General features: G+C 38.4%; 1 protein-coding gene across 2 annotated transcripts; it reads right to left on the reverse strand.

The window, feature by feature from the left end:
* Window positions 1–206: 206 nt before the first annotated feature.
* Window positions 207–7,848, reverse strand: bach1a (BTB and CNC homology 1, basic leucine zipper transcription factor 1 a). Of its 2 annotated transcripts, none has more exons than XM_079480963.1 (5): window positions 7,675–7,848; window positions 6,517–6,771; window positions 4,328–5,542; window positions 3,949–4,155; window positions 207–2,643 (listed from the first exon to the last, which is right to left on the reverse strand). In XM_079480963.1, the coding sequence occupies exons 2-5, from the start codon at window positions 6,754–6,756 to the stop codon at window positions 2,278–2,280; spliced, it is 2,028 nt and encodes a 675-aa protein (XP_079337089.1). In that variant the 5' UTR covers window positions 6,757–6,771; window positions 7,675–7,848; the 3' UTR covers window positions 207–2,277. The 2 variants fall into 2 exon arrangements, with proteins under 2 accessions (XP_079337089.1, XP_079337090.1); XM_079480964.1 differs by having other exon boundaries at window positions 207–2,668.
* Between the last annotated feature and the right edge of the window lie 2,791 nt (window positions 7,849–10,639).

The following is a 10,639-nucleotide window of genomic DNA, read 5'->3' on the forward strand; positions in this document are numbered from 1 at the left end:
TGAAGGAAACGTAATATCCCACTTCATGTTAACAAACCATGTGTTAAATATTCATTTTCAAGCACAAACAGTGGATAAAGTAACACTTAAATACTTTCTAACACTTTCGTAATTTAAATACTCAAACTCTCAGCCATTGTAATAGTGATGGCATCCTTAGAAAGCACCACTTACTGCCCATGCATTGAACACATAGTAAAACAATTCACAATATTGGCTTGTCATTTTATTTGCTTAATCGGAATAAAAAGTGAATTATACAGTCCTTTCTGAGTTTGTTACTATATTTCGGTTACAGGGTTAAAACAAGGGTAAACAAAAGTAAAAATGAACAATAACACGGACCAGAAACCTGCGTAACCAGATAGCACTGGACCGTCTGTAAGATGTCTTCTTAAGATCTGGAAAACACCTGCTGTGTAAAAACATCTGATAAACGTCTTAGAAAGAGCAGTCTTGCATACATTCTAAATCATTAACATCTTACAGACATCATCTAAATGTCAAAATGACATCTGACGTCTCCGAGACGTCAAAAAATGAGCAAACAATGTATTGCAGATGTAAATGCAGACATCAAAGAGATGTCAGCCAGATGTATGTGTGCTATCAGTGCATGTGAAGTTGTCATTAGGTGAATTAAAGATTTGAAGTCAACATCGATTAGTAACATTTAGGGCCCTATGTTAGCGATCTAAGCGCATGTTCTAAAGCGCATGGCGCCGAGTGTACAATAGGGCCCATAATGTGAAAACAAGACAAAACTGTAGGACATGACAAAATGAGTGGCCTATGAAAAGTGGACATTCCATATCTGACAAACGCGTCTAAGATGGTTTGAAAACATTTGCCGAAATAGCTATTGGTTAGCCAAGTTATTGGTTACTACACATAGTATTACAAAAGTATTTTAAAATATTTTTATGGAAATAATGCCTTTCCAAAGTAATTTCTGACTCTCTTTAATAAAAAACTGAAATAAGTCTCTAAACCTTTGGGGGGTTATTGAAAGGTTTTCCTAACTTAGGTAGAATTTGAGCTGCCGGGTAAATATCAGTTTGATGTAATTTGACATTAAAGGGAAACTTCACCCAAAAATAAAAAGTCTGTCATCATTTACTCACCTTCGAGTTGTTCCAAATCTGTATAAATGTATTTGTTCTCATGTACACAGAGAAAGATATTTGGAAGAATGCTTGTAACCAAACTGATTTCCCCTCCATTGACTACCATAGTAGGAAAATATAGTCAGAAGTGCCCCAGAACTGTGTTCAACAGAAAAAAAACGATAAAGTAATTTTTTCTACTATGGTAGTCAATGGTGGACAAGAACTGTTTGGTTACAAGCATTCTTCCAAATATCTTTCACTGTGTTCATCAGAACAAAGATATTTATACAGATTTGGAACAACCTGAATTTGAGTAAATGATGACAGAATGTTCATTTTTGGGTGAAGTGTCCGTTTATCCCACAGGAGGAAATGTAAATAAAGTAATATACAGAGCCAAAAGTTATGGATTCTCTGACTGAAGACATAGTGACTTCCAAGAGATTGTTCACCCAAAAATGAAAATTCTGTCATGAATTAGTCATCCTCAAGTTGTTCCAAACTTGTATACATTTCTTTGTTCAAACAGTTTTGTGGCACCTTTGACTACCATTTAATTGTTTTTAGTATGGTTGGTCAATGGTGCCACAGAAATGTCAATTTCTAACATTTCTCTAAACATCTTTGTAATCAGCCAAACAAATTCATACAGATTTTGAACTCTTTGGTTCAGTATTTCAAGACAGAATTTTCCAATTTGGCTAAGCTATTTGTTATTTTGACAAACCTTATTTAGTATTACATGGCAGTTGTGTTATATGCATTACAACTATGAAAAAGGACATATGCATATATGAATACTTAAAGAAACAGAGATGCATATTTGAATACACAATTTCCATGCCGGTAATGCCATAGACGTATTACGCTACACTGGAATATGCTATAGATAAGATATTCCTCTAACATAATCGATTGTCTATTGTGGCAGTGTAAGAGAAATGAATAATGCTACAGTAATGCTAAGATTGCTCAGTAATGTCAAATGACTACGGATCCATAGAACAATAGAAATCAAAACATTTCCATATCAAACTCCTGGTAAAAGTGCAATATTGGTTACACCCAAACGTTAAAAAACGTGCTCCTGGTAAATGGATCATGCTCAAAATCGCATGGAAATAAAAGCTCCTGAGTAAAACTGAAATGTCGGACCAGTCACGAGCCTTTACTCTGTTGGCTCCGGAGCTGAGGGTTGCGTAACAGCAGTCTGAACGCTGTCTAGCAGGAAGGCGGTGGATGAGTCGAGCGCTGCCGCGTCTTCTGAGACACTGTCTGAGAGAAAGGCGTCCAGGCAGGTGTTGGCTTGGGCTTCCCGGTCTGGTCCAGCCAGGCTGGGGGAGGCCATGGGGGTGAGGAGCACGGAGGTGGGACAGTCAGAGGAGACGTACCTGGCCAGCGCCTGCAGCTGCTCGGACTGCGGCGAGGTGTCCATGCTGAGGCTCTGACGCAGACCCGAGAGGTTCTGGCGCAGCTCCTCCATGCTGAGCCTCAGCTGGTCACGATCTTGCAGTAGCTTCTCCTTCTCGCTCACCTGACGAACCCGGAGTTAGTGTAAGCTATAGCATTTCAAAGAAATAGATTTCTGCCAGCCGCACAATAAAAAGGATATACGATTTTCAAATAAATTGTTATATAGTTAAATATTATTTTACAAACTTATCGCAATTAGCATATTACATATTTAGCAAGTTGTTGCATTTTCGATGTTCTTTTTCCTTATTCTTTCTATGGATCTGAAATAACATTTAAAAAAATGAATGTTGATTCTAGGCCATTTTAACCCATTTGTCCAGTTTAAATGTATATTTGATGAAAGACTGAACTGACATAGAATTATAATTCAACTTTATGTTTTAAGTACTAGCTGTACACAATGCACATTTCGATGAATATTAAGCCAAAAATGCGTCACCTTTGATAAGGTTTGCACGATTTTAAAATAATACCAGTCCTAAAATACAACATAATAAAAGTGTACCTGAAGTATACTTATAATATTTCCACTTTCAACACAATCAAATGTACTTAAGTATAACTTTAGTTGGACCTCGGCACTAGTTCTGCACAATTAAAGTGCATCAAGTCCAAAATAAGTTCCGATTTAGCAGACTTTAAGTATACCGATTCAGTATACCAACAGTATGATCACAGGGTTTGCACTGAGTATATAAATATGCAATTGGTTTGCAGTATACTTAGCATGAACTCAGCCTAAATGTATTTCAAATACATTTTAGCATATTTATTTTCACTAGGGTTGTTATGTACTAATGGAACAATATGTATTTTCACAGCAAAACGTTCATGCAATACGTTGATTTCATACAGCATTTGTTCTGCACAGCGGTGCATGAAGTCTAACACACTTCTCATGTCTACGGTGGAAACCGAGGATAACGGACATGACACCATTCACAGGTGTCCTTCACGTAAATTTCTCTAAATTCAATATCAGTTGATATTCTCTGGATACTGTAAGTAACACAAATACAGTCAAAAGTTTGGAAACGCTCGACTGAAATGTTTCTGATGACCTTAAAAATATTTTAATCTCAAGGTGTATGTTTAATTGTCTGAGATGACTTTTGTAGACAAAAGTTGTTTCAACCTATCAATTTATTTCATTAGAAAAAGGAAAAAGTTTGGGCGACTTAGACCAAACAAAGAGAAAGAGTGCTTCCATACTCTTTAAAAACTTTTGAGTTTGTACTGTAAATAACATTTTAATGCAAAAATCCTAAAAAAGCATCTTGTGACTTATCTGATTAGAATAATAAATAAGCTCTTGCTTAACATCTTTTAAATAAAAAATATCATAAATAATAAACACACGTACCAGTTTTTTTATGTCTCCCTCCAGCCTGTAGATGCAGTCGAGCTTCCTCTTGCGACAGCGCTGCGCGGCTACGCGGTTCTTACTGCGCCGTCTCACGTCCTGAACATACTCCAGCTGTTCTGGGGTCAGCTGTTGCTGTTTCAACATCTGCAGGAACGCTCTGCGGGTCATGCTTGAAATTTGCTCCACGGGGAACGGCAGATCCACCTGGAAAGAAGACAATGTTGTCAACACATACAGCAGAGGATTCCATCTGTTTCTAAAGACAGACAAATTGCTGAAACGTTTAACTCATGCAAGTCAGGAAATAAGTATATATTATATAAATACATTGTTCTAGTTGTGTTTTCAATGCATCAGTGAGTGCTAGCACGCACACCTCTTGTATCTGTCCGTTGGTGTCACACTGCACACTATCTCCATCCGACTCGCACTCAGAGTTCTCCCTCGAGTTAATGGGGGATATGCAGGAACTGTCTCCAGTGTCCTCTTTGGACAGACTATCTCCTCCCGACATCTGCCCTACGTTGGAGCTCAGGTCCCTCAGGAAAGGACAGTCATCGGGCGCAGCACCCAGATCCAAATGCTTCAACCAGTGGAAGTCCGAGCTGTTCCCTGCGGCCGACTGCTCGATGGAGTCCAAAGGTAGCTGCTCGGTCAGCGAAGAGCTCAAATCGGGCCAAAAGCCCTTGGCGAGATGCTCGGCCACTTCCCTCTCCACCGTGCTCCGTTCGACGACGCTGTCTTTAGGGCAGAGATCTGAGAATGCCTGTTCAGTCGTATCGAAGACCTGGTTGTTGCCAATGCCGCTTAGGTTTCCAGCGTTGGCAATGCTGTCCAACACATTTCTTGACTCTGTAGAATTGAGGGGACAGAGATGGCTGCAGTCAGCAGGTGGAATCAGGTCCCTTTCATGTTGGTCGAAGTGGCCCTCTGTGATGTTGGGTACGTTGAGGTCTTTATCGGTGGAGGGCTCAGTAGAAACACAATGCACATCCATTGCTAGTTCTTCCTCCATTGTTAGAATGTCTCCGCCACAGCGGGCTGAAGCAGAATGAAGTTTCTCATTGTCGCCGGTGCCGGACATGGACAGGAACGGACAAAGTTCAGCCTGAGCCACGGAGGCAGAGGGTAACTGAGGGCCACAGTTCTGCAAGCAAAACTGATCCTGTCCTGAGCCGATGTGGTACGAAGTGCTTTTCGTGTACAGAGGTGATAAATCTAACTGCGTTTCTTTGTCACGTGAGACATCTGGGGGACAATCTGTAGAAGGCGTTGCGCATGGAGCTTCTGCATCTTGAGGTACGTTATCTTTTCCGGTATCAGAGTTTTGGTCACCAGTTAGGATGTAGTTCCCACAAGCGGCTTGAGATTTTTCATGCGATGAGTTATTCTCATCATTTGGCTTAACTTCTTGTGCGGTCGTTCCACCATCTGACAGCTTTGGGATGAGGAACTCAAAGCAGGCTTTATCCAGGTTGCGGAATCCCAGAAGTTTAGCGCATCTGTGAATCTCCAGGATGTTCTCTTTAGTAAAGTGAAGCTTTGCCGTGTAAGCAAACTGCAGCAGAGGCTCAAATCCTTCCACGGTGACCTTAAAAGATTAATGATGTTTTCATAATTGTTGCATGACAACATTATTCACGTTTTGTGGTTATTGTTGTAACCTATTTAATGTGAATCGAAATGGTGCTCACAACCCATTTTACAGCGGTGTGCTACAACAACAACCCAATTTAAGAGGCACTTTGATAGGGACGAAAAGGACAAGTAGCTCAAACTTGAGAGCATCTCAATAAATTCTTTGCTCTTTTTGCTATTACCTTTATTTGTTAAAGGGATAATTCACGCAAAAATTATTATTCTATCATCCGTTATTTGCCCTCTTGTCATTTCAAACCTGTATGACTTTCCGCAGAACACAAAAAAAGGTATTTTGAAGAATGTTGGTAACCAAACAACGGCGGTACCCATTGTATAGACACAAAACCAATGCAAGTCATTGGTTGCCGCCGTGGCGCGATTATCGACCAACATATTTTGCATTACCTTAACAATAATCCTGGACAAACATTTAACTTTTAATAATAGGGCTGAACCATATCGAAGACAAACGTGACATGTGATACCTTGCTAAATAATGCGATTTGCAATCAGATAATGCTTTAGGTTTGTAAAATCAATTTAAATAATAAGAAATGATATACCCAACATCCATGTTTCATATTTTGTCTGAAAAAATGAAAAGTAAGGAGTCTTGGTTTGCTATTGCAGTACATACAAAATCTGCCAATATTGTGGCAAACCATTGTTATATGCACATTTTGATTATTTCGATACATCATGGCATGCAGCAATACTTTGTACTCATGTGAAGCACTGAATAGCACACAGTACGACTGGAAATGTGAATTAAAAAAACAACAAGGATTACTTTTGATTCTGACCTCAATTTTCTTGTACATAACAGCATTTTCTAAATGCTTTTATCAAAATAAGCATCATATGATCGCTCAATCGATTCTTAAAAGCGTGCAGGTTCAAGCCATCCACCCTATAAAGCATTACCTCGACTGGTAGGCTGACAGTGATGTTTGGTCGGCTGTGGTTCGCCAATCTGGTGTAAAAATAGTCGCTGCAGGAAGCCAACACCGAAGAGTGAGCACGAAAGCTTCTGCTCTCCACTTCCACCTTCAAGTCACACAAGATCCCCTTCTGCCTCAGCTCGTCCAGCGAGCGGAGAACATGATGGCTGTGTACAGCAGACTCAAAGGTGAAGACAGAGGTCCGGGGGCCATCCACAGACATGACGCAGAAGATAAGCTACAAAATAATAAACAGAAACTGAATCTATTAGCGCATTACATCTGGGTGGAGGAACATTATATTGTTGTCATGTAATTTAGGTTATACTGTCCTTGTTACAATGTAATTACACATTTAAGTAATGAGTATAATATGAAGAGTTTGTTTCCAAAATGAGATCAATCATGTTTTTATGATGTAATCTTGCTTTTATTGTGTTTTATTGTATTAGTAAGCTGTATTTCTTGAGTTTATATGGCTGTATAACTGTAGTTTGATTGATATTTATTGGAATGCACAATAAAAAAATGATGGGTTATCTCATTTTGGAACCAAACTCTTCATATATATAATAATACTGTATATGAACTTGTTATACACATTTTTAACGTTTGTTAAAATACTGTAGATCCAAGGGAAATGATTTGTGGATGTCACATTAAACTACAACTAGTGTTTCTCTAACATTTATTCATTTAAAACATAATGCGTCCCTAAATATAAATAAGCCAAATAATAACACTTTCGAAGACTTAAATAACACACTTTTAATAACCCACACTGAGCATGCCTCTGCAATTGTATACATAATACAAATGTCATGTTTTTGGTTGATAGTTAAACTCTGTGGCATATGTGATATCACTGTTTCATAACAGGGAACAGATTTGCTGGACTCAACATGAGCGTTGAGCAACTCTGTGCAAGCATTTGCTTTTGAGATGATGTCATGAACAGTCAAAAACCTACAATAACGATCACACATAGAAACCTATTGATGTGGCACAACTCTGTCCATTTAAACCGCATAACAGAACAAAAGGAGGACCGGACACTGTGTCATGGGAAACTTGACATTGCAGAACGTATGTGAACACAATCATGTCTGTATGCTACTGTAGGCTGTAATATAAAACCAACCTGACATATCACCGGAGATCACAGGCCGTCAAAAATCCCGCCGCTGCCCATCACCTGTTCCCAATGACAGGAACATCAAAGAAAAGTTTGATGGCGAAGAGGCTCCATACGTGACCGTAAGTCGCCTGTCATGTGACTGCACAGTACTGCCGCAGCAGAGATTCTGACGACACTGCGCGACACGCAACGCACTGCGTCATGCGACGGACGCCCACACGCCCACTTTTAACTCCGCAGCAAAAGTTGCTCAACCCCGCACGGGCTTCAAAATAAAAGTTGGTCAGCGCCATGCAATTATTTAAAAGGTGAATTTCTGGGACTCCCTACAGCGATGAGAAGTATATTGCATTGAAATCGCATTGAGCTAGTTAAGTTTGTACGATGGGTAAATACATCATACGCAAAGCAGGATCGTTTGAACCTTGACCTTCAAATAAATCCCTCTAATAATAATGCATTGAAAACATCGCGCATAACTGAGCAATGTCTGAGTATACTGTAATTTGTTGAATTTTTAGCAGAATACCTTATCTATATAGAAAATGTTTAAGATTAAGAATTATTTCCACAAACAACACAACAATGAAACTTTTATTAAGCAATACAGAATATAAACATTTCTGCAGTGTTCCTAACTTACAATATTAACCATTGTTACAATCATAGTTGAACTATATGATAAAAGTGTGGTTATTAAAACAGCAATAGAATTGAATTTTATTATTACTATAATAAAAAAACATTGTTCATTTTTAAAAAGCATGTTAAGTGATATGATAAGAGAAAGAAGCACTATAATAAACAGACCCAAAACTGATAGAAAAGACCTTTCTTTGTATCCGATTCACTTTTGAGGGAACCATAAATGTCTAAAACCTGAATAGGAACCCTGTTTTACCCTTCAATCTGGCATGGTTTTCCAGAAAGCAACATATTCATATTTAAACATAAGAGCAAATCTTTGCCACCAATGAGAGATGGTTAAAAGAGTCTCCAACTATTTTGAGTTTATTCCAACAGAACCCTGTCACAGTGCATGAAATGGCTTGTGTGTGAAGCTCTTTGGAGATGTGTTTGTCTGTACGTGTTCTAGTTTACAAAATGTGACTTTCACAGTAGGTGCATTTGTGCAGCTTCTCTTTCAGTGTGTTGTTAATGCTTCATGTGGGTCTAAGGACAGTTCGAATACTCGAATACCATAACCAAACATTATAATTTCTACAGACACAGACATACACTTGAAACGTCTCAGTCACGAGTAAGATGATAATACATCTAATGTATTGTAAATGTCTGAACCGGCAAGTAATTATAAGTAATGCAAGATACTGGCAATATGTTTTTAAAAACCATAATAAATATACAGATCCAAGTCCAATTGCCAATGTATTGCACTTTTATGTGTTAGACACTAGAACGGACATTAGAAAAAAGGTTGGATGAGAAAATGTGACAACCTTACACTTTCTTGAAGCTTTGGCTGTCTCTGTAACTAGCTTGAGTGTTTTTCCACAGTCCAGCAGCTGCACTGAGCACTCCTTCAACGGTGTGTGAAGTCCTTTAGAAACTTCAAATGGGCTTTCATTTTATGTAGAAGGAGTCCACCTTCAACTCTTGCAATGTCTAGTCTGCGATTCTCGTGGTGAGACATGGAGAGAGGACCCAGGTGCAGACAGCGGGTAAGGGGTTAACATTTTAATAAATAATAAAACAGACCCACGTGGGGGTAACAGAACAAAACAGGGATACAATAACATGACTAAAACTAACTACACATAAACAAGACTTAAATTAACTTTTGACATGAACTACAAATAACTAAACTGAAAAGACATGAACTCACCAAGCAAACCACAATGAACCAGCACAAGACAGAAGACACAAGGGCATTAAATAAGGGACCAAATCAAGAGGGAAACAGGTGTAGGGCATTAATCAATAACGAGGGTAACGAGAGGATGGGAACAAAGACGAGACCAGAGAGAGTGTCTCTAAGACCATAATAATTACCTCTCTCCACATTAAACATGAGGTTCTGTCATGATCCTGCCACTACACTAACGAGAAACATGACATGATGCAGCAGAATCATGACATGTACAAACACTTGAAATGTTGGGGTATAAAGCAGAATCACTGCACACAGTGCACAGTGGCTGAATCCAGAGACTCCTGCACTGGGCATTGGTCAACATTTTGACATGCATCCCCGTGATTTGGCCCAAATACACAGAAAAGAGATGAAATGAACACGTCTCTTTAAGAAATTAAGATATTATTACAATGCGGCACAAATAATCAATAAAGAAATAATTCAGATTAGTTTTAGTTTTACTGTATATACCCTTAAGATAACCATGGTTTATTATAGTAAAAGTGCAGACATGTTTTGGATACTATAGTTAAACCATGAGAGTATAACATTACATGTATGAGGATGATCAATTATAATCTGGAGCTCCACTTCTTCCTTGTGGTTGAACTTGTCTTCAATGGCAGATACCGTTCTGGATATAATCAAAGTCGTGTTTGGGTCTCTCCCACAGTCTATGGGTCTCAAGTTATATCTCAAAACGTATTTTCTTCCAATCATATAGGCTACTTAATATTATGAATATCTGTGTGATATTTACTATAAAAAGTGGAGCCAACTTTAAAGCAGCATCGAGTTAAAAAGTAATTATTTTTGCTCGTTTTATTATAATAATAAACAATATTTCTCACGTGTAAGTTACTTACACAGAGAGCTTGGGGTTTATTGCAAAGCTTTTATTTTGAAACTCTTTTCAATTTTAATTCACTTTAACGTTTTATTATCGCTGTTGTTCTTATTTAGTGGTATTTAATATTAGCGTTGAACAGTAACATATATGATCCAATATACTGTATAAGAATAATAACGCCTAGCAGTATTAGGTTAGGCGTTTTAGCTAACCTTTATTTTGAAAAATATAAATGATTCGCT

This window comes from Barbatula barbatula, assembly GCF_947034865.1.
Source record: "Barbatula barbatula genome assembly, chromosome: 19".
NCBI lineage: Eukaryota > Metazoa > Chordata > Actinopteri > Cypriniformes > Nemacheilidae > Barbatula > Barbatula barbatula.

What these genes read in the sequence shown, in the direction of transcription:
- bach1a (XM_079480963.1), bottom strand. Translation starts at nt 6,756, where the DNA reads ATGTCTGTGGATGGCCCCCGGACCTCTGTCTTCACCTTTGAGTCTGCT. An exon ending in CCAACGGACAGATACAAGAG is followed by an intron (nt 4,156 to 4,327) that starts GTGTGCGTGCTA and finishes TCTTCTTTCCAG; the next exon opens with GTGGATCTGCCGTTCCCCGT. An exon ending in AGGGAGACATAAAAAAACTG is followed by an intron (nt 2,644 to 3,948) that starts GTACGTGTGTTT and finishes CGGGTTCGTCAG; the next exon opens with GTGAGCGAGAAGGAGAAGCT.